The 24495-nt window shown below is 39.8% G+C and overlaps 1 protein-coding gene across 2 annotated transcripts in view; it reads left to right on the top strand.

Annotated features, from left to right (window-relative positions):
• The window catches only part of LOC128697588 (putative serine protease K12H4.7), a 48276-nt gene that overhangs the window by 19542 nt on the left and 4239 nt on the right, over nucleotides 1-24495 (top strand). Inside the window, exons 5-8 of one of the 2 annotated variants that reach the window (XM_053789424.2) lie at nucleotides 2201-2395; nucleotides 7001-7122; nucleotides 9750-9906; nucleotides 22966-23135. In XM_053789424.2, the coding sequence (XP_053645399.1) occupies nucleotides 2201-2395; nucleotides 7001-7122; nucleotides 9750-9906; nucleotides 22966-23135 (644 nt within the window). The remainder of the gene's footprint in view (nucleotides 1-2200; nucleotides 2396-7000; nucleotides 7123-9749; nucleotides 9907-22965; nucleotides 23136-24495) is intronic. The other variant, XM_053789429.2, reaches the window with a different exon arrangement.

Here is a 24495-nt window from a genome sequence, read left to right on the forward strand (position 1 = left end):
CTAAGAAGAATCTCCAATAAAGGTAAGTGTTATGCTGTTAATGTTTCATTCATCATTTCCCATTGTATTGTTTATGTACTACATCTATATTTCATGTAAAAATTTTTTTTTGTTTTAACCCTTAAATGGTCCAAACGTATATATACATTTTTTCAACATCTGAAAGTATGTAAAAAAATGTAGATCTTCTTTTTTGTTTTACATTTGAAAACGTGTAAAAAACTTTTATCTACATTTTTTTTTGTTATATTTGAAAATATGTAAAAAAAAGTAGATCTACTTTTGCAGCACTACGAATTTGAACGTCGATCTGTTTGGACCGTTTAAGGGTTAATACTTCTGGGTGTCAGGAACGGATTAATTGTATTTACATTATTTCTTATGGGGAAAATTGATTCGAAAATCGTAGATTTCGATAATAGTAGCAACTCCAGGAACGGATTAACTACAATAAACGCGGGACCACTGTATAAAGATACACAACATATCCCTCCAAACTGCCTTTTCTAAATCCATAAATGAAATGAAAACTTCCCTACCTTTATCTAAATACTGTTCACATATATGCTTCACTGTAAACACTTGATCTACACATCCCCTACCCACTCTAAAATCTCCTTGCTCATCCGCAATCATACATTCTGTCTTGCCTCTAATTCTTTCAATAATAACCCTACTGTACAATTTTCCTGGTATACTCAGTAAACTTACGTGCATGTACAAGCATATATATACACACACCCCTCTGGGCTTTCTTCTATTTTTCTTACTAGTTCTTGTCCTTGTTTATTTCCTCTTATCTCCATGGGCAAGTGGAACAGAATTCTTCCTCTAAGCAATGCGTGTCGTAAGAGGCGACTAAAATGCCGGGAGCAAGAGGCTAGTAACCCCTTCTCCTTTACATAATACTAAAGTTAAAAAGAGAGACGTTCATTTTTCTTTTTTGGACCACTCTGCTTTGGTGGGATATGGCCTGTTTGTTGAAAGAAAGAACAACTCTTAGCCTGTAAATTCAGCAATGTACCAAAAATAATACTTGACTGCAAAGCATTATATTATTACGTACAGTGGACCCCCACCTTATGAACGCATCGCATTACGTTAAATCCGCCATACGAAGCATTTGAACGCAAAAATTTTGCCTCGCCTCACGATAAAAAACTTGCCTTACATGATTTGTCTGGGACGCGTCCCACGTGTGGCCTCAGCGCCAGTGTTTACAAGCCAGCCAGTGCAGTCGCATCTACGCATACATTTCACACTATCCCAGTGTTTTTAGTGCTTGTAACTGCAAAATAAGCCACCATGGACCCCAAGAAAGCTTCTGGTGCCATCCCTGTGGTAAAAAGGGCGAGAATTAGTATGGAATTCAAAAAAGAGATTAAGGAAATGTGTGCAAATTGGGTTGAACTGCAAACCTTTATGGATGAAAATCACCCTGGCACAGCTACTGCAATTCGTGTTGGCAACCTGTACAATGACAATGTTATGGCCCATTTTAGGAAAGTCTTACAGGAACAGGAGGTACAGAGCTCTATGGACAGCTTTGTTGTGCGACAGAGGTCCAGTGACTCTCAAGCTGGTCCTAGTGGCATTAAAAGAAGAAGGGAAGTAACCCCGAAAAAGGACTTGCTACCTCAAGTCCTAATGGAAGGGAATTCCCCTTCTAAACAATAACTTCCACACTCTCCCCTCCTCCCCTCCCATCAATTATCACCAGATTCAAATTCAAATTCAAATTCAAATTCAAATTCAAAGTTTATTCTCTATAAGGATTACAATGCTGAGTTTACAGAAATTTGGTTATTGTTTGGTTTACATGTAGTAAAATTGTGATTACAGAGTGTACCACTAGAACGCTTAGCATGGCTAGGCATTTCGGGCATACTTAGTTTTATTCTTAATTGTATTCTTAATTGTAAAGGTAAGTGTCATATATTCTATTCTTAGTAGAGTAGTAACTGTGCATGTCTTCTTCAGTTTGTGTGTATTAAAATTAATATTTCATGTGGTAAAATTTTTTTTTTTCAGACTTTGGGGTGTCAGGAATGGATTAATTTGATTTCCATTATTTCTTATGGGGAAAATTAATTCGGCTAACGATAATTTCGGCTTAAATTTTTAAATTTTAAATTTTTATAATGGTATTGATTTTATATGTTATATGTACAGTATATTACATTGGACCTTCTTATTACAGGCTCTGTACACCATTAGATGGAATCAATGATCAAGATGTAGCAAACTTATTCTCTATGCTGACAGAAAACGTAGAAGATGTGGTACAATATAATGAAGACAATCGAGCTTTTGAGGGCGTTAAGGGTACTAACATTACCATTGACGTTGTGTGTGGCATAATGACAGACAAGGCAGGAGGTGTCCCAGTAGCAAGGTATAGCAGACACAACTAAATAATTATGCTCTTTTAAGTTACTTATTATCTTAATTATGAGTTTACTCATGAGGAAAATTTCATAATGAGATTAACATGATCAGCATATGTAGAATGTGATATGATAAAAATAATAATAGTAGGGAATAATGTAATAGGGAATGTACGAGAGTATACTGGTACCAACACTTATATGGGTGTGAAGCATGGGTTGTAAATGCTGCAGTGAGGAGGCAGCTGGAGGCAGTGGAGATGTCGTGTCTGCGGGCAATGTATGGTGTAAATATTATGCAGAGAATTCGTAGTGTGGAAATTAAGAGGAGGTGTGGAGTTATAAAAGTATTAGTCAGAGGGTTGAAGAGGGGCTATTGAGGTGGTTTGGTCATTTAGGGTGAATGGAGCAAAGTAAAATGACTTGGAGAGTGTATAAATCTGTTAGGGAAGGAAGGCGGGGTAGGGGTCGTCCCCAAAAAGGTTGGAGGGAGGGGGTAAAGGAGGTTTTGTGGGTGAGGGGCTTGGACTTCCAGCAAAGGTGCATGAGCGTGTAGGAGTGAATGGAGATGAATGATTTTTGGGACCTGACAAGCTGTTGGAGTGTGAGCAGGGTAATATTTTGTGAAGGGATTCAGGGAAACCGATTAGCCGGACTTGAGTCCTGGAAATGGGAAGTACGATGCTTGCACTTTAAAGGAGGGGTTTAGGATATTGGCAGCTTGGAGGGATGTCTAAACTGTTGTAGCTGAGTGCCTCTGCAAAGACAGTGATTATGCATGAGTGATGGTGAAAATGTTGAATGGTGATGAAAGTTTTTTTTTTTTTGGATCACCCAGCCTCGGTGAGAAATAGCCTACGTGTTAAAAAAAGAAAAAATAATAATTTTATATATGTGAAATAAGATACACAGGGTAATACAATTATACATGTTACTAATGTAATTCACTATATTTTAGCTGATTTTTACCCCAGGTATCTTAGGACAGCCTTAATTAAGTTAACATTATTTACCATCAATGCAGCATACATGTGTATTAATTTTGTAATGTTCAAATTTTTGTAGTTTTTTTTTTTATTATTAACACAATGGCTGATTTTCACCAAGGCAGGGTGGCCTGAAAAAGAAAAACTTTCATCATCATTCACTCCATCACTGTCTTGCCAGAGGAGTGCTTTACACTACAGTTATAAAACTGCAACATTAACACCCCTCCTTCAGAGTGTAGACACTGTACTTCCCATCTCCAGGACTCAAGTCTGGCCTGCCAGTTTCCCTGAATCCCTTCATAAATGTTACTTTGCTCACACTCCAATAGCACATCAAGTATTAAAAATCCTCTGTCTCTATTCACTCCTATCAAATTCGCTGACATACGCTTGCTGGAAGTCCAAGCCCCTCGCACACAAAACCTCCTTTACCCCCTCCCTCCAACCCTTTCTAGGCCGACCCCTACCCAGCCTTCCCTCCACTACAGATTTATACACTCGAAGTTATTCTGTTTTCTTCCATTCTCTCTACGTGTCCGAACCACCTCAACAACCCTTCCTCAGCCCTCTGGATAATAGTTTTGATAATCCCACACCTTCTCCTAATTTCCAAACTACAAATTCTCTGCATTATATTCACACCACACATTGCCCTTAGCTTTTTGTAAGAGTTAATTTACACCCCCCTGTTTGTTCATAAATGCAATCATTGTTCTTTAAGCCAATATCACAAGCACTGCTTAATGTATATACAGTATGTATATATAGTACAGCAGGGCCCTGCTTTACGGCGTTTCACTTTACGGCATTCCGCTAATACGGTCATTTCAAATTCTGACCAAAACTCGCTATACGGCTCCCCCCACCTGACTTTCTAATATGGTCACCGTGCCCCACCCTGTTTGTTTACATTCTTCGTGAGCTCAGTAAGCACTAAGTCTCTCCATTTTGTCTGGAAACTCCAAAATTTCAAATGTTTTTAAAAGTTATTTCATATTTTATATATACTCTGATAATTATACTTATGTATACCTGTACTTAAATAAACTTACATACTGTGCTGGCATGCAGATACACATTAAAATCAGTAAGAGTGTCTTATGTCTCCAGACGTCATATTAGTAATGATAATAATAATCATCGAGTCTCATTTAAATGTCATATATTACATTAAATACACATTTTCATTAATCCATCTATGATATTTTTTCAAAATTATATAATAAACATGATACATAACATAAAAAGATGATAAATACACCCCACAATAGAATAAATAAACAAATATGAGATATGGTAGCAGACGACTTGCACAAGTGACGCCATATTAGAAATGATAATAATAATAATCACCGAGTCTCATTAAATGTTGTATATTACGTTAATATACACATTTTCATTAATCCATCCATGATATTTTTTTCAAAATTATATAATAAACACTATACATAACATAAAAAGATGATAAATACACCCTACAATAGAATAAATAAACATAAATATGAGATGTGGTAGCCAGATAACTTGTACAAGTGATGCCAAGAATAACATTTTCTCTAATCTAACATAAGAGAAAATGTGTTACTGGGGGTAACTGTAGAAAATTATTCCTTTCGTATGTATGTAAGTAAGTTTATTCAGGTATACACAAATACAGTTACATAGATTATCATACATAACAACATATGTGTAGAGAACCTAGGATAACCCAGAAAAGTCAGAGTGACTTATTTCCATTACCTTCACTCAGAGCATCATTTCTTCTCAAAATGATGTTACATGAGAATGGGAGTGTTCTTCTTTATTTATTCTACCGTCTCAATGTAGAGACAACTTGTACACAATTTAACTTGTACACAAACCAGACGTGTACACTTCGTTTACAAAACTTACCTTCGCCTGGTTTGTTTACATAACTCTGCGCCTGTCCTCTCTCATGTACTCATTCTTTCTCTCTCTCATTTATTCGTTTTATCTCATTTACTTACTCCTGACCCTACATTAAGACTACAAATATTTTAAGGTAAGTAATGAGTGAACTGTATATACATTTTATCGCTCTGGGATGCTTAAATGTAATAGAATATGTGTAGGTGGGTTGGCCTGGTATGGTAGCCCGGCTGACTACCATACATACCACACTTGATTTTTTACAATAAATACTACTCATCTCACCCTATATTTTAAGGTAAGTAATGAGTGAACTGTATATACATTTTATTGCTCTGGGATGCTTAAATATCATAGAATTGTATGTGTGGGTGGGGTGGCCTGGTATGGTAGCCTGGCTGACTACCATACATACCACACTTGATTTCTTACAATAAATACTACTTGTCTCACCCTAGATTAAGACTATAAATATTTTAAGGTACGTAATGAGTGCACTATGTGTGTATTGTACTTTTTTATTGTTTTTTGATGCCTGGTTCTATTGCTAACTTAATATATGTTAGTGTAAACTTGTTATCTAGTGTTTGTATGCATTTGTAAGTGGAAAAAAAGGGTGTTCCACTTTACGGCGGTTTCCGCTTTACGGCGGTAGCCTGGAACCTAACCAGCCATATAAGTGGGGCCCTACTGTATACATGTGTGTGTGTGTGTAGTCATCTATACATATGTGGTTGCAGGGGTAGTCACACCCTTCTAGGGGCAATATCTATCTATCTATCTCTCTCTCTATCTCTATCTCTATCTCTATCTCTCTCTATCTCTCTATCTATCTCTCTATCTATTTCTCTATCTGTCTATCTCTCTCTCTGTCTCTCTGTCTCTCTGTCTCTCTATCTGTCTATCTGTCTGTCTATCTATCTGTATCTGTCTATCTATCTATCTATCTCTATCCAGGCGGTAGCCAGGAACCTAACCAGCCATATAAGTGGGGCCCTACTGTATACATGTGTGTGTGTGTGTAGTCATCTATACATATGTGGTTGCAGGGGTAGTCACACCCTTCTAGGGGCAATATCTATCTATCTATCTCTCTCTCTATCTCTATCTCTATCTCTATCTCTATCTCTCTCTATCTCTCTATCTATCTCTCTATCTATTTCTCTATCTGTCTATCTCTCTCTCTGTCTCTCTGTCTCTCTATCTGTCTATCTGTCTGTCTATCTATCTGTATCTGTCTATCTATCTATCTATCTCTATCCATCTATCTGTCTATCTATCTATCTATCTATCTCTATCTATCTGTCTCTCTCTCTATCTCTCTCTATCTTTATCTCTATCTCTCTCTATATCTCTCTATCTCTCTCTATATCTCTCTCTATCTATCTCTCTCTCTATCTATCTCTCTCTCTATCTCTCTCTCTATCTCTCTCTCTATCTCTCTCTCTATCTCTCTCTCTATATCTCTCTCTCTCTCTCTCTCTCTATCTCTCTCTCTCTCTCTCTCTCTCTCTCTCTCTCTCTCTCTCTCTCTCTCTCTCTCTCTCCTCTCTCTCTCTCCTCTCTCTCCTCTCTCTCTCTCTCTCTCTCTCTCTCTCTCTCTCTCTCTCTCTCTCTCTCTCTCTCTCTCTCTCTCTCTCTCTCTCTCTCCTCCCTCCCCCTCCCCCAAACCCCCTCCCCCCTCCCCCACCCCAGCAAGTTACTACTTTTGACATCACCGAATTTAACAACCAGATATGCTGCGCTCAACTCAATGATTTTGGACGTATATGACGAGGAATGCCTTGATCACACGTATGACACTCTGATGAAGGAGTTAAAGGAAACCAGTTGGGAGAATAACACCAGTGTTGCAGGTAAATCTGTAGCTTTATTTCTTTGTAATTAGTAAACACATTTGTTCATTAGCAGGACAGTATATAGAGCCTTCTATTAATTCCCCCCCCCTCCCCCACAGTTAGTAATACACCCATACCCATCCTGTGGCAGTAGTTGAAAAATTACACAGGACTGGGCCCCAAAGTTTTGATTTCTAAGTGAGTTACAGTACCTGGAGTTTACCTGGAGAGAGTTCCGGGGGTCAACGCCCTCGCGGCCCGGTCTGTGACCAGGCCTCCTGGTGGATCAGAGCCTGATCAACCAGGCTGTTACTGCTGGTTGCATGCAAACCAACGTACGAGCCACAGCCCGGCTGGTCAGGAACCAACTTTAGGTGCTTGTCCAGTGCCAGCTTGAAGACTGCCAGGGGTCTGTTGGTAATCCCCCTTATGTATGCTGGGAGGCAGTTGAACAGTCTCGGGCCCCTGACACTTATTGTATGGTCTCTTAACGTGCTAGTGCCACCCTTGCTTTTCATTGGGGGATGTTGCATCGTCTGCCAAGTCTTTTGCTTTTGTAGTGAGTGATTTTCGTGTGCAATTTCAGTACTAGTCTCTCTAGGATTTTCCAGGTGTATATAATCATGTATCTCTCCCGCCTGCGTTCCAGGGAATACAGGTTCAGGAACCTCAAGCGCTCTCAGTAATTTCGGTGTTTTATCTCCGTTATGTGCGCCGTGCAGTAGTAATGAACTATTTACATGTTTGTGTGGTTACAATCATAATGAATTATGCCCACACTCAACTCGCATAACCTGTCATCCCCTTCTTCCTTGCAGCTTAAGGTGCTTCATCAACTAGATCATTAGCACAATGGGTCTGTCATACAGAACCACACCCCAAAGCAATTCACTTAATGTACACTTGGTTGTGAAGCAAAGTTTCATACTTTGAATGGTTGCTGAGGAAGGGATTAACCCTTTCATGGTCGGCAGGCCCTCTCCTAAACTTGTTCTCAGGGTCGGAAATTTTTCAAAAAAAAAAAAAAATTATTTTTCTTATGAAATGATAGAGAATCTTTTCCTGATCATAATGACACCAAAAGTATGAAATTTGATGGAAAACTTACGGAAATATGCTCTCGCGAAGTTAGCGGTCTCAATCACTCACTACGAAAGCAAAAGACTTGGCAGACAAGATAAGATAAGATAAGATTTCACCCCGGATTAGCCCCCCAATCAGTGCGTCATCGAAAGCAATCTTGTCCCCCAGGGTGACTAACACTAGCACAGGACAATAGGTGTAAGAGACCATCGAACAAGCGGGAGCTTTAAGTGCACCATCAATGGGGGGTGTCACTAGCACGAAGACTGTGTCAACTGTTCCTCCCAGCACACATAAGGGGGATTACCAACAGACCCCTGGCAGTCTTCAAGCTGGCACTGGACAAGCACCTAAAGTCAGTTCCTGATCAGCCGGGCTGTGGCTCGTACGTTGGTTTGCGTGCAGCCAGCAGCAACAGCCTGGTTGATCAGGGGCTGATCCACCAGGAGGCCTGGTCACAGACCGGGCCGCGGGGGCGTTGAACCCCGAAACTCTCTCCAGGTAAACTCCAGGTCAATGATGTTTATGCATCAGCGATTGTGCCCACTTTGAGCCCTATTATTGGCCAGTTCCAATGTGCCAATCAACAAAAATCATACCTATTTCGCTAGAACTCCATTTTATCTATCGAATGAGTACAAGAAACCACCCATTTACCAATTTCAACTAACCAATAACGTGGTCAGAAATTGGCAATTTTGCCAATTTCACACAAATTTCAAAAGATGCCAATTTCCAAATAGGGACCAGAATAAACAAGACAGACATTCCTGGCACTAAAATAACATTTCCTCTCTTCATTACTCACGTCCCCAGGCCTCTGTTACATTTCTTTTGCTTTCCACTTTGAATTTTTATTCTCACAAAAAATAGAACATTTCTGCTACTTTGAGCTCAATTTCAAGGTACTTTTCATTGTGAAACCAATCAAAATCATCTCAATTTCCATAATATGGCTTCCATTCTATAAAATGAGACCAGGAAAACTAGAATACAACCATAAATAGCATACGAAAGTACACTGCAAAGTCGCTGTTTTAAACCAAAAACATGGTTGGAGTTTTTTGTTCTCATTATCACTGTGCTGCAGGATTTTTTTTATACTGCTCACACTGACCACATAGACCCATTCTTTCATATGTAGGCCTAGCAGCTTTCTCTCGCTAGATTTGAAGGTGCTAGAATTTATGCGTACTAGTACGGCACCAACCCTGGCCTGCAAGCCATACTAGTATGGCACCAACCCTGAGAGGGTTAATATACAAGTACGTACTGTAATCATAAGTTTTTTTATATGATACTCCAAAGTTGTGAATGAGAATGAATGAATAAGAGAATGAGCGAGAGAAAGAGACAAGAGAAAATGAGGAGAGATATTGAATGTAATATTAGAGATATATTGCAGATATAATGATGATAATTAACACTCATTCAGTTTATGCCATGTACAATATTCGCTAAAACTTGGTGTGTCATTATATCACAGAAACTAAGTAAATTTATTATGTAGCTATGTACTGTATTGTATTTATCAGAACAGGAATAATCCACAAATGCCACAGGTAAGGGTCCTTGTTTCCCTCTAGGTCGTGCCTGGACTTATCAAACTTGCACGGAGTTTGGTTTCTATCAGAGCTCAGATTCAGCAGACCAACCGTTTGGAAATGAGTTTCCAATTGAGTTCTTCACTCAGCAGTGTCAGGATATCTATGGGTCAAGGTGGGTCTAGCATTATTGCATTCCATATTTCAATGTATATTAATAATTATTAAAAGAAAATCTATATTTAGTCTTTCACTATTTTTGACTTTCTCACAGATGTGAGAATAAGTTATGACATGAGACAGCCAGTTATACACAAGGATAAACAAACCATGTCACCTCTTTTTCACACTAGAACTTGTATGGCTTGTTACAAGATTTTTAGGTATCGGAATAAAATGCTATTGTAGTTTCTAGGTTAGCTTTTATTTTTAAGTTAATTTTATTTATTTTTATTTTTTTATTAACACATCGGCCATTTCCCACCAAGGCAGTGTGGCTCGAAAAAGAAAAACCTTCATCATCGTTCACTCCATCACTGTTTTGCCAGAAGCATGCTCACACTGCAGTTATAAAACTGCAACATAACACCCCTCCTTCAGAGTGCTGGCACTGTACTTCCCATCTGCAGGAATCAAGTCTGGCCTGCCGGTTTACCTTGCTCACACTGCAACAGCATGTCAAGTCCTAAAAGCCATTTGTCTCCATTCATTCCTATCTAACACGCTCATGCACACTTGGAAGTCCAAGCCCCTCACACACAAAAACCTCCTCTACCCCCTCCCTCCAACCTTTCCTAGACCTACCTCTACCCCGCCTTCCCTCCACTACAGATCTATACACTCTCGAAGTCATTCTATTTTGTTCCACCCTCTCTACATGTCCAGAATATCTCAACAACCCCTCCTCAGCTCTCTGGGTAATAGTTTTAGTAATCCCACACCTCCAACTAATATCCAAAGTATGCATTCTCTGCCTTATGTTCACACCACACATTGCCCACAGACACGACATCTCCACTGCCTCCAGCTTTCTCATTGCAACATTCACAACCCAAGCCTCACACTCATACAAGAATGTTGGTATAACTATACTCTTATACATTCCCCTCTTTGCTTTCATGGATGGAGTTTTTTTTGTCTCCACAGACTCCTCAGTGCACCACTCATCTTTTTACCCTCATCAATTCTGTGATTTACTTCATCTTTCATAGACCCATCCGCTGACACGTCCACTCCCAAATATCTGAATGCATTCACCTCCTCCATACTCTCTCCCTCCAATCTGATATCCAATCTTCCGTTACCTAATTTTTTCGTTATCCTCATCACCTTACTCTTTCTTATATTCACTTTTAATTTCCTTCTTTTACATACCCTACCAAACTCATCAACCAACCTCTGCAACTTCTCTTCAGAATCTCCCAAAAGCATAGTGTCATCAGCAAAGAGCAACTGTGACAAGTCCCACTTTGTGTTAGATTCTTTATCTTTTAACTCCACACCCCGTGCCAACACCTGAGCATTCACTTCTCTTACAACTCCATCTATAAATATGTTGAACAACCATGGTGATATGACACATCCCTGTCTAAGGCCTACTTTTACTGGGAAATAATCCCCCTCTCGCCTACATACTCTAACCTGAGCCTCAGTAATCTCGTAAAGACTCTTCACTTCTTTCAGTGACCTACCTCCTATTCCATGCATTTGCAACATCTGCCACATTGCCCCCCTATCCACCCAATCCTAAGGGTAGGGGGTCTACATACCCCTACCCTTCCTAAAGCCTCTCTGTTCATCTGCTATCCTGCTCTCAGTCTTACTCTTAAATTCTTTCAATAATAACTCTACCATACACTTTACCAGGTATACTAAAGACTTTTATTATTATTATTCTTTTTTTTTCAGCAAGTTGGCCATCTCCCACTGAGGCAAGGTGACCCAAAAATTAAGAAAATCCCCAAAAAGAAAATACGTTCATCATCATTCAACACTTTCACCTCACTCGTACATAATCACTGTTTTTGTAGAGGTGCCCAGAATACAATAGTTTAGAAACATTTTTTTTTTTTTTTTTAACAAGTCGGCCGTCTCCCACCGAGGCAGGGTGACCCAGAAAGAAAGAAAATCCCCAAAAAGAAAATACTTTCATCATCATTCAACACTTTCACCTCACTCACACATAATCACTGTTTTTGCAGAGGTGCTCAGAACACAACAGTTTAGAAGCATATACAGTGGACCCTCGCATAACGATATTAATCCGTTCCTGAGAGCTCAACGTTAGGCGAAATTATTGTTAGCCGAATTAATTTTCCCCATAAGAAATAATGGAAATCAAATTAATCCGTTCCTGACACCCCAAAGTATGAAAAAAAAATTTTTTTACCACATGAAATATTAATTTTAATACACAAACTGAAGAAGAGATTCACAATTACATGACACTTACCTTTATTGAAGATCTGGTGATGATTGATGGGATGGGAGGAGGGGAGAGTGTGAATGGTCTTAGGGTTTAGAAGGGAAATCCCCTTCCATTAGGACTTGAGGTAGCAAGTCCTTTTCCGGGGTTACTTCTCTTCTTCTTTTAATGCCACTAGGACCAGCTTGAGAGTCACTGGACCTCTGTCGCACAACTTATCTGTCCATAGAGGCCTGTACCTCCCGTTCCTTTATGACATTCCTAAAGTGTTTAACAACATTGTCAGTATAATAGTCACCAGCACGGCTTGCAATAGCTGTATGAGGGTGATTTTCATCAAAAAAGGTTTGCACTTTAAGCCACATTGCACACATTTCCTTAATCTTTGAAGTAGGCAACTTCCTCAATTTCTCTATCCCCTCCTCTGGAGCAGTTTCCTCAGGTCTGGCCTCTTTCCAGTAAAGGCTTCACTTTGCAATCACCACTAGCATTGGCACACATCAACAGAGTAAGCCTGTCTTTCATTGGCTTATGTCCTGGGAGTGCCTTTTCCTCCTGAGTAATGTAGGTCCTGCTTGGCATTTTCTTCCAAAACAGGCCTGTTTTGTCACAATTAAACACTTGTTCAGGTTTCAATCCTTCAGCCTCTATGTACTCCTTGAATTCATGCACATATTTTTCAGCTGCTTTTTGGTCCGAACTGGCAGCCTCACCATGCCTTATCACACTATGTATGCCACTACGATTCTTAACCCTTTCCGGGTCCAAGGCCCAAATCTGGAGTCACGCACCCGTGTCCAAGAATTTTAAAAAAAAAAATTTGTTATTTTTTCTTATGAAATCGTAGAGAATCTTTTTGTGAAGGTAATAAAACAAAAAGTACGAAATTTGGTGGAAAATTGACGAAATTATGCTCTCGCGAATTTTGATGTGTCAGCGATATTTACGAATCGGCGATTTTGCTGACTTTGACTCCCATTTTAGGCCAATTACATTATTCCAATCAACCAAATTCTTAGCTATTTCACTAGTATTACTTCTATTCTATCGACTGAGCACAAGAAATCGCCAAGTCAACTGTTTCAACTACAAAATAAAGTGATCGGAAATTGTTAATTTGGCCAATTTAACACAAAGTTCAAAATATTCCAATTTCAAAATAGGGTCCAGAATAAACAATGTAGGCATTCCTGGCACTAAACTAACATTTCCTCTGTTCATTAGTTATGTTTTGAGGCTTTACAAATAAATTCCATTTTGATTTTTTATTCACATAATGAATTTTTATTCACACCAAAAAATAGAAGATTTACTGTTATGCAATACTGTAATAATTGTATAAATATCATCACCATATTTGTGAATGTATATTAGACCCACCAGCTGACGTGTATTAGACGTGTGAGGTCGTTTGTTTACTCTTGAATATCGGCAAAAATTTAACATTTCCGCTACTTTGAGCTCAGTTTCAAGCCATTTCCAGTGCTAAAACCAATCAAAATCATCTCTATTTCTGTAATATGTCTTCCATTCTATCAAATGAGACAAAGAAATCGCAAATACAACTATAAAAAACATACGAAAAAACACTGCAAAGTTGCTGTTTTAATCGAAAAATCATGATTTCAGTTTTTTTCTCTCATTATACACAGCGTGCTGCAGGATCTGTTTTATGTGGTGCACACATACCACATAGATGTATTCTCTCATATCTAGGCCCAAATGTACCACTCAGTTTATCAGAGTGAGCTGAGCTCATGGCGTAGATCTACGGTTTGGACACTCACCGTAAACCCGTAGATCTACGGGACGGACCCTGAAAGGGTTAAATCTCTCAAACCAACCTTTGCTGGCCTTAAATTCACTCACATCACCACTAGTTGCAGGCATTTTTCTAATTAAATCCTCATGCAACTTCCTAGCCTTTTCACATATGATCGCTTGAGAGATCCTGTCTCCTGCTATCTGTTTTTCGTTTATCCACACCAATAACAGTCTCTCAACATCTTCTATCACTTGTGATCTCTGTTTCGAAAACAAAGTTGCACCTTTGGCAAGAACAGCTTCCTTGATTTCCGGTTTCTTGGCCACAATAGTAGCGATGGTTGATTGGGGTTTTGTGTACAACCTGGCCAGCTCGGAGATACGCACTCCATTTTCATACTTAGCAATGATCTCTTTTTTTTTTTTCCAACAAGTCGGCCGTCTCCCACCGAGGCAGGGTGACCCAAAAATGAAAGAAAATCCCCAAAAAGAAAATACTTTCATCATCATTCAACACTTTCACCACACTCGCACATTATCACTGTTTTTGCAGAGGTGCTCAGAATACAACAGTCTAGAAGCATACACATATAAAGATACACAACATATCCCTCCAAACTGCCAATATCCCAAACCCCTCCTTTAAAGTGCAGGCATTGTACTTCCCATTTCCAGGACTCAAGTCCGACTATATGAAAATAACCGGTTTCCCTGAATCCCTTCACTAAATATTACCCTGCTCACACTCCAACAGATCGTCAGGTCCCAAGTACCATTCGTCTCCATTCACTCCTATCTAACACGCTCACACACGCTTGCTGGAAGTCCAAGCCCCTTGCCCACAAAACCTCCTTTACCCCCTCTCTCCAACCCTTTTGAGGACGACCCCTACCCCGCCTTCCTTCCCCTATAGATTTATATGCTTTCCATGTCATTCTACTTTGATCCATTCTTTCTAAATGACCAAACCACCTCAACAACCCCTCTTCTGCCCTCTGACTAATACTTTTATTAACTCCACACCTTCTCCTAATTTCCACACTCCGAATTTTCTGCATAATATTTACACCACACATTGCCCTTAAACAGGACATCTCCACTGCCTCCAACCGTCTCCTCGCTGCTGCATTTACCACCCAAGCTTCACACCCATATAAGAGTGTTGGTACTACTATACTTTCATACATTCCCTTCTTTGCCTCCATAGATAACGTTTTTTGACTCCACATATACCTCAATGCACCACTCACCTTTTTTCCCTCATCAATTCTATGATTAACCTCATCCTACATAAATCCATCCGCCGACACGTCAACTCCCAAGTATCTGAAAACATTCACTTCTTCCATACTCCTCCTCCCCAATTTGATATCCAATTTTTCTTTATCTAAATCATTTGACACCCTCATCACCTTACTCTTTTCTATGTTCACTTTCAACTTTCTACCTTTACACACATTCCCAAACTCATCCACTAACCTTTGCAATTTTTCTTTAGAATCTCCCATAAGCACAGTATCATCAGCAAAAAGTAACTGTGTCAATTCCCATTTTGAATTTGATTCCCCAAAATTTAATCCCACCCCTCTCCCGAACACCCTAGCATTTACTTCCTTTACAACCCCATCTATAAATATATTAAACAACCATGGTGACATTACACATTCCTGTCTAAGACCTACTTTTACCGGGAAGTAGTCTCCCTCTCTTCTACACACCCTAACCTGAGCCTCACTATCCTCATAAAAACTCTTTACAGCATTTAATAACTTACCACCTATTCCATATACTTGCAACATCTGCCACATTGCTCCTCTATCCACTCTATCATATGCCTTTTCTAAATCCATAAATGCAATAAAAACTTCCCTATCTTTATCTAAATACTGTTCACATATATGCTTCAATGTAAACACCTGATCTACACATCCCCTACCCACTCTGAAACCTCCTTGCTCATCCGCAATCCTACATTCTGTCTTACCTCTAATTCTTTCAATTATAACCCTACCGTACACTTTTCCTGGTATACTCAGTAAGCTTATTCCTCTATAATTTTTACAGTCTCTTTTGTCCCCTTTCCCTTTATATAAAGGGACTATACATGCTCTCCGCCAATCCCTAGGTACCTTCCCCTCTTTCATACATTTATTAAACAAAAGTACCAACCACTCCAACACTAAATCATCCCCTGCTTTTAACATTTCTGTCATGATCCCATCAGTTCCAGCTGCTTTACCCCCTTTCATTTTACGTAATACTTCACGTACCTCCCCCACACTTACATTCTGCTCTTCTTCACTCCTAAAAGATGGTATACCTCCCTGACCAGTGCATGAAATTACTGCCTCTGTTTCTTCCTTAACATTTAAAAGTTCCTCAAAATATTCTCGCCATCTACCCAATACCTCCATCTCCCCATCTACTAACTCCCCTACTCTGTTTTTAACTGACAAATCCATATTTTCCCTAGGCTTTCTTAACTTGTTTAACTCACTCCAAAATTTTTTCTTATTTTCATTAAAATTTCTTGACAGTGCCTCTCCCACTCTATCATCTGCTCTCCTTTTGCACTCTCTCACCACTCTCTTTACCTTTCTTTTACTCTCCATATACTCTGCTCTTCTTATAACACTTCTGCTTTGTAAAAACCACTCATAAGCTACCTTTTTCTCTTTTATCACACCCTTTACTTCATCATTCCACCAATCACTCCTCTTTCCTCCTGCACCCACCCTCCTATAACCACAAACTTCTGCCCCACATTCTAATACTGCATTTTTAAAACTATTCCAACCCTCTTCAACCCCCCCACTACTCATCTTTGCACTAGCCCACCTTTCTGCCAATAGTCGCTTATATCTCACCCGAACTTCCTCCTCCCTTAGTTTATACACTTTCACCTCCCTCTTACTTGTTGTTGCCACCTTCCTCTTTTCCCATCTACCTCTTACTCTAACTGTAGCTACAACTAAATAATGATCCGATATATCAGTTGCCCCTCTATAAACATGTACATCCTGGAGCCTACCCATCAACCTTTTATCCACCAATACATAATCTAATAAACTACTTTCATTACGTGCTACATCATACCTTGTATATTTATTTATCCTCTTTTTCATAAAATATGTATTATTTATTACCAAATTTCTTTCTACACATAGCTCAATTAAAGGCTCCCCATTTACATTTACCCCTGGCACCCCAAATTTACCTACTACTCCCTCCATAACATTTTTACCCACTTTAGCATTGAAATCCCCAACCACCATTACTCTCACACTTGATTCAAAACTCCCCACGCATTCACTCAACATTTCCCAAAATCTCTCTCTCTCCTCTACACTTCTCTCTTCTCCAGGTGCATACACGCTTATTATAACCCACTTTTCACATTCAATCTTTATTTTACTCCACATAATCCTTGAATTAATACATTTATAGTCCCTCTTTTCCTGCCATAGCTTATCCTTCAACATTATTGCTACTCCTTCTTTAGCTCTAACTCTATTTGAAACCCCTGACCTAATCCCATTTATTCCTCTCCACTGAAACTCTCCCACCCCCTTCAGCTTTGTTTCACTTAAAGCCAGGACATCCAGCTTCTTCTCATTCATAACATCCACAATCATCTCTTTCTTATCATCTGCACAACATCCACGCACATTCAGACTTCCCACTTTGATAATTTTCTTCTTCTTATTCTTATTCTTTCTTCTTATCCATAGTAATTCTCACCCTTTTTCCTGTAGGGTTGGTACTAGAAGCTTTCTTGGGGCCCATGGTCACTTATTTTGCAGGCGAAATCACTAAAAACGCTGTGATAATATGAAATGTTCCGATTGTATGCTTGGATGTGACTGCGGTGGCTAGCTTGCAAACACTGCCACCCACGGAACAAGTGAGGCTGGCTCAGGCTGCACGTGGACGCGTCTCGAACGAATAACATTGAGCGAGTTTTTTAGCGCTAGGCGAGGCAAAATTTTTGCGTTAAAATGTGTCGCTAGGTGGATTTAACGTTATGCGATGCATTCGTTAGGCGAGGGCCCACTGTACGTGTAAAGATACACGACATATCCCTCCAAACTGCTAATATCCCAAACCTCTCCTTTAGAGTGCAGGCATTGTACTTCCCATTTCCAGGACTCAAGTCTGGCTATATAAAAATAACTGGTTTCCCTGAATCCCTTCACTAAATATTACCCTGCTCACACTCCAACAGCTCGTCTGGTCCCAAATACCATTCGTCTCCATTCACTCCTATCTAACATGCTCATGTATGCTTGTTGGAAGTTCAAGCCCCTTGCCCACAAAACCTCCTATACCCTTCCCTCCAACCTTTTTGAGGATGACCCCCTGCCCCGCCTTCCTTTCCCTACAGATTTATATGCTCTCCATGTCATTCTACTTTGATCCATTCTCTATAAATGACCAAACCACCTCAACACCCCCTCTTCAGCTTTCTGACTAATACTTTTATTAACTCCACACCTTCTTCTAATTTCCACACTTCGAATTCTCTGCATGATATTTACACCACACATTACCCTTAGGACATCTCCACTGCCTCTAACTGCCTCCTTGCTGCAGCATTTACAACCCGAGCTTCACACCCATTTAAGAGTGTTGGTACCACTATACTTTCATACCCTTCTTTGCCTCCATAGATAACGTTTTTTTGTCTCCACATATTCCTCAGCGCACCACTCACCTTTTTTCCTTCATCAATTCTATGGTTAACCTCATCCTTCATAAATCCATCCAGTGACACGTCAACTCCCAAATATCTGAAAACATTCACTTCTTCCATACTTCTTCTCACCAATTTGATATCCAATTTTTCTTTGTCTAAATCATTTGATACCCTCATCACCTTACTCTTTTCTATGTTCACTTTCAACTTTCTACCTTTACACACCCTCCCAAACTCGTCCACTAACCTTTGCAATTTTTCTTTAGAATCTCCCATAAGCACAGTATCATCAGCAGAAAGTAACTGTGTCAACTCCCATTTTGCATTTGATTCCCCATAATTTAATCCCACCCCTCTCCCCAACACCCTAGCATTTACCTCTTTTACAACCCCATCTATAAATATGTATATTAAACAACCATGGTGACATTACACATAACTGTCTAAGACCTGCTTTTTTTTTTTTTTTTTTAACGAGTCGGCCGTCTCCCACCAAGGCAGGGTGACCCAAAAAGAAAGAAAATCCCCATAAAGAAAATACTTTCATCATCATTCAACACTTTCACCTCACTCACACATAATCACTGTTTTTGCAGAGGTGCTCAGAACACAACAGTTTAGAAGCATATACGTATAAAGATACACAGCATATCCCTCCAAACTGCTAATATCCTGAAACCCCTCCTTTAGAGTGCAGGCATTGTACTTCCTATTTCCAGGACTCAAGTCCGGCTATATAAAAATAACCGGTTTCCCTGAATCCCTTCACTAAATATTACCCTGCTTACACTCCAACAGATCATCAGGTCCCAAATACCATTTGTCTCCATTCACTCCTATCGAATACGCTCATGCACATCTGCTGGAAGTCCAAGCCCCTCGCCCACAAAACCTCTCGTACCCCTTCCTTCCAACCTTTTCGAGGACGACCCCTACCCCGCCTTCCTTCTCCTACAGATTTAAATGCTCTCCATGTCATTCTACTTTGATCCATTCTCTCTAAATGACCAAACCACCTCAACAACCCCTCTTCAGCCCTCTGACTAATACTTTTATGAACTCCACACCTCCTAATTTCCACACTCCGAATTTTCTGCATAATATTTACACCACACATTGCCCTTAGACAGGACATCTCAACTGCCTCCAATTGCCTTCTTGCTGCTGCATTCACAACCCAAGCTTCACACCCATATAAGAGTTGGTACTACTATACTTTCATACATTTCCTTCTTTGCCTCCATAGATAACGTTTTTTGACTCCACATATACCTCAATGCACCACTCACCTTTTTTCCCTCATCAATTCTATGATTAACCTCATCCTTCATAAATCCATCCGCCGACACGTCAGCTCCCAAGTATCTGAAAACATTCACTTCTTTCATACTCCTCCTCCCCAATTTGATATCCAGTTTTTCTTTATCTAAAACATTTGATACCCTCATCACCTTACTCTTTTCTATGTTCACTTTCAACTTTCTACCTTTACAAACACTACCAAACTCGTCTACTAACCTTGGCAATTTTTCTTTAGAATCTCCCATAAGCACAGTATCATCAGCAAAAAGTAACTGTGTCAATTCCCATGTTGTATTTGATTCCCCATAATTTAATTCCACCCCTCTCCCGACCACCCTAGCATTTACCTCTTTTACAACCCCATCTATAAATACGTATATTAAACAACCATGGTGACATTACACATCCCTGTCTAAGACCTACTTTTACCGGGAAGTATTCTCCCTCTCTTCTACACACCCTAACCTGAGCCTCACTATCCTCATAAAAACTCTTTACAGCATATATTAACTTACTACCTATTCCATATACTTGCAACATCTGCCACATTGCTTCCCTGTCCACTCTGTCATATGCCTTTTCTAAATCCATAAATGCAATGAAAACTTCCCTACTTTTATTTAAATACTGTTCACATATATGCTTCAATGTAAACACTTGATCTACACATCCCCTACCCACACTAAAACCTCCTTGCTCATCCGCAATCCTGCATTCTGTCTTACCTCTAATTCTGTCAATAATAACCCTACCATACACTTTTCCTGGTATACTCGGATAACTTATTCCCCTATAATTTTTACAGTCTCTTTTGTCCCCCTTCCCTTTATATAAAGGGACTATACATGCTCTCTGCCAATCCCTAGGTACCTTCCCCTCTTTCATACATTTTTTTTTTTTTTTTTTTCAACAAGTCGGTCGTCTCCCACCGAGGCAGGGTGACCCAAAAAAAGAAAGAAAATCCCCAAAAAGAAAATACTTTCATCATCATTCAACACTTTCACCACACTCACACATTATCACTGCTTTTGCAGAGGTGCTCAGAATATAACAGTTTAGAAGCATATACGTATAGAGATACACAACATATCCCTCCAAACTGCCAATATCCCAAACCCCTCCTTTAAAGTGCAGGCATTGTACTTCCCATTTCCAGGACTCAAGTCCGACTATATGAAAATAACCGGTTTCCCTGAATCTCTTCACTAAATATTACCCTGCTCACACTCCAACAGATCGTCAGGTCCCAAGTATCATTCGTCTCCATTCACTCCTATCTAACACGCTCATGCACGCTTGCTGGAAGTCCAAGCCCCTCACCCACAAAACCTCCTTTACCCCCTCTTTCCAACCCTTTCGAGGACGACCCCTACCCCTCTTTCCTTCCCCTATAGATTTATATGCTTTCCATGTCATTCTACTTTGATCCATTCTCTCTAAATGACCAAACCACCTCAACAACCCCTCTTCTGCCCTCTGACTAATGCTTTTATTAACTCCACACCTCCTAATTTCCACACTCCGAATTTTCTGCATAATATTTACACCACACATTGCCCAGTATGTCCTCCCCTGCTTTTAACATTTCTGTCATGATCCCCTCAGTTCCAGCTGCTTTACCCCCTTTCATTCTACGTAATGCCTCACGCACCTCCCCCACACTCACATCCTGCTCTTCTTCACTCCTAAAAGATGGTACATCTCCCTGGCTAGTGCATGAAATTTCCGCCCCCTTTCTTCATCAAAATATTCCCGCCATCTACCCAATGGCACCATCTCCCCAGCTACTAACTCCCCTACTCTGTTTTTAACTGACAAATCCATACTTTCCCTAGGCTTTCTTAACTTGTTTATCTCGCCCCAAATTTTTTCTTATTTTCATCAAAATTTCTTAACAGTGTCTCTCCCACTCTATCATCTGCTCTCCTTTTGCACTCTCTCACCACTCTCTTCACCTTTCTTTTACTCTCCATATACTCTGCTCTTCTTATAACACTTCTGCTTTGTAAAAGCCTCTCAAAAGCTACCTTTTTCTCTTGTATCACCCTTTACTTCATCATTCCACCAGTCACTCTTCTTTCCTCCTGCACCCACCCTCCTATAGCCACAAACTTCTGCCCCACATTCTAATACTGCATTTTTAAAACTACTACTACACTCTTCACCCCCCCCCCCCCACTACTCATACTTGCATTAGCCCACCTTTCTGCCAATAGTTGCTTATATCTCACCTGAACTTCCTCCTCCCTTTTTTATGTACTTTCACCTCTCTCTTACTTGTTGTTGCCATTTTCCTTTTGTCCCATCTACCTCTTACTCTAACTGTAACTACAACTAAATAATGATCCGATGTATCAGTTGCCCCCCTATAAACATGTACATCCTGAAGCCTACCCATCAACCTTTTATCCACCAGTACATAATCTAACAAGCTACTTTCATTACGTGCTGTATCATACCTTGTATACATATCTTTCCCTCTTTTTTATAAAATATGTGTTACTTATTACCAAGCCTCTTTCTGCACATTATTATTATTATTATTATCATCATGGGGGAGTGTTAAACCTGTGGGATTATACAGTGCATATGGGAGATAGAAGGGGGGAGATAGAAGGTATTCAGGCTCTATTCAGGGAACGAGCATAGATCCATTTCCCTAGATCAAGAGCCCCTCACCAACATCAAGGCATCTCCCTTGAGGGGTCTTTTCTTAGTAATCGATGACTAAACCACATACTGTAATTATGTAATAGTGTGCTTTAAAAGTGAGTTACCACACTGCAAAAATAATGTTTGCCATAAAAAAAAAAAAAGTTTGGAAGATGTTGAATAAAACTCACACATAGCTTAATAAGCCCTACTAGGGTTTATTAAATATAAAATATCAGTATCTGGTCTGACTTTTTGCTTTCATTGCATGTCCTTACTGTATGTACAGTGTTGGAAGCAAACTTTTTTTTTTCATTCTACACCAAAGTTTTTTTCTTTTTGTAAAGACTATACTGTAAACACACTTATAAATGTACATTTTTCTGGTTGTGCAGGTTTACCTATAGCCTGATAGAGGCCAGTATCAAGAGAACAAACACAAACTATGGTGGCAGAAATCTGAAAGTGACAAGAGTTGTTTTTCCCAATGGTTCTGTTGACCCTTGGCATGCTCTTGGAGTTACTGCTGACCTCAGCACTGATGCTACTGCCATTTTTATAAACGGTAAGTAATGAAATATAGTATTCATTTCAAGTTCATATCATAAGTTGGGAGGTGAGCATAGAAAGATGTACAGTGGACCCTCTGTTTTTGTGATTAATCTGTTCCAGAGAGTCTGACGAAACCCAAAAATCACGAAAACTGAAATCATTTTCCCCATAAGCAATAATGTAAATCCAATTAATCCGTTCGAGACACCCAAAAGTATTAACAAAAAAATAAATTTTTTAGAGATTAAATATAGATTACAAACAGAAAACAATGACAAATAAATGTAAAGCACTAATAAAATGAATAAATGAACATTTAACATCACGCTTATCTTTATTGAAGACTTGTTTGTGTGTGGAAGATGGGGAGGAGGGGAGAGGGAGGACTGATTATTGTTTGGAAGGGGAATCCCCTTCCATAAAGACTTCAGGTACCAAGTCCTTAGCCGGTGTTACTTCCCTTCTTTATTTTTTAATGGCGCTAGGACCAGCTTGAGAGTCACTGGCCCCCTGTTGCACAAACATTTTTTCCAGAGAGCTCTGTTTCTAGCATCTCTAAGATTTGCCTAAAATGGGACAAGGCATTGTCATTGAACGTGTTGCAGACACGGCCTGCAACAGCTTTGTTAAGGTGATGTTCCTCCAAAAACATTTGCACCTCACTCCAATTTGTACAAATGTCCTTAATCACTGAAGAAGGCACTTTCTTCCCTCTCTCTTCCTCCTCCTCTGAAGCAATTTCCTCAGCTGTGGTCTCTTACTGTTCCAGATGAAGGCCTTGCAGCTCTTCAGTGGTTAACTCTTCACTGTGGTCCTCTACCAACTCTTCCACATCCTGGCCACTCACATCCAACCCCATGGAATTTCCCAATGCCACAGTAGATTCCATAACAGGCAGAGGGTTGTCAGGGTCAGCCCCAAACCCTTCAAAATCCTTCTCTTGGACACATTCTGGCCACAATTTTCTCCAAGCAGAGTTCATCATCCTGAAAGTCACTCCCTGCCAAGCCTTTTCTATAAGGGTTATGCAACTGAGGATATTGAAGTGATCCCTCAAGAACTCTCTTAGGGTCAATTCAGTGTCCGAGGTCACGTCAAAGCACCTTTGTAACATTGCTTTGGTGTAAAGTTTTTTGAAGTTTGAAATGATCTGTTGGTCCATGGGCTGGATGAGAGGAGTGGTATTAGGGGGCAAGAACTTCACTGTGATGAAACTAAACGCCTCCAACAATTGGTCGTCCGAGTCTGGAGGATGAGCAGGAGCATTGTCCATTACCAGGAGGCACTTGAGTGGCAGTTGATTTTCCAGAAGGTATTTCTTCACACTCGGGTCAAACACTTTATTGAACCAATCAAGGAAAATTTGCCTCGTG

This window comes from Cherax quadricarinatus, chromosome 31 (assembly GCF_038502225.1).
Source record: "Cherax quadricarinatus isolate ZL_2023a chromosome 31, ASM3850222v1, whole genome shotgun sequence".
NCBI classification, from domain to species: domain Eukaryota; kingdom Metazoa; phylum Arthropoda; class Malacostraca; order Decapoda; family Parastacidae; genus Cherax; species Cherax quadricarinatus.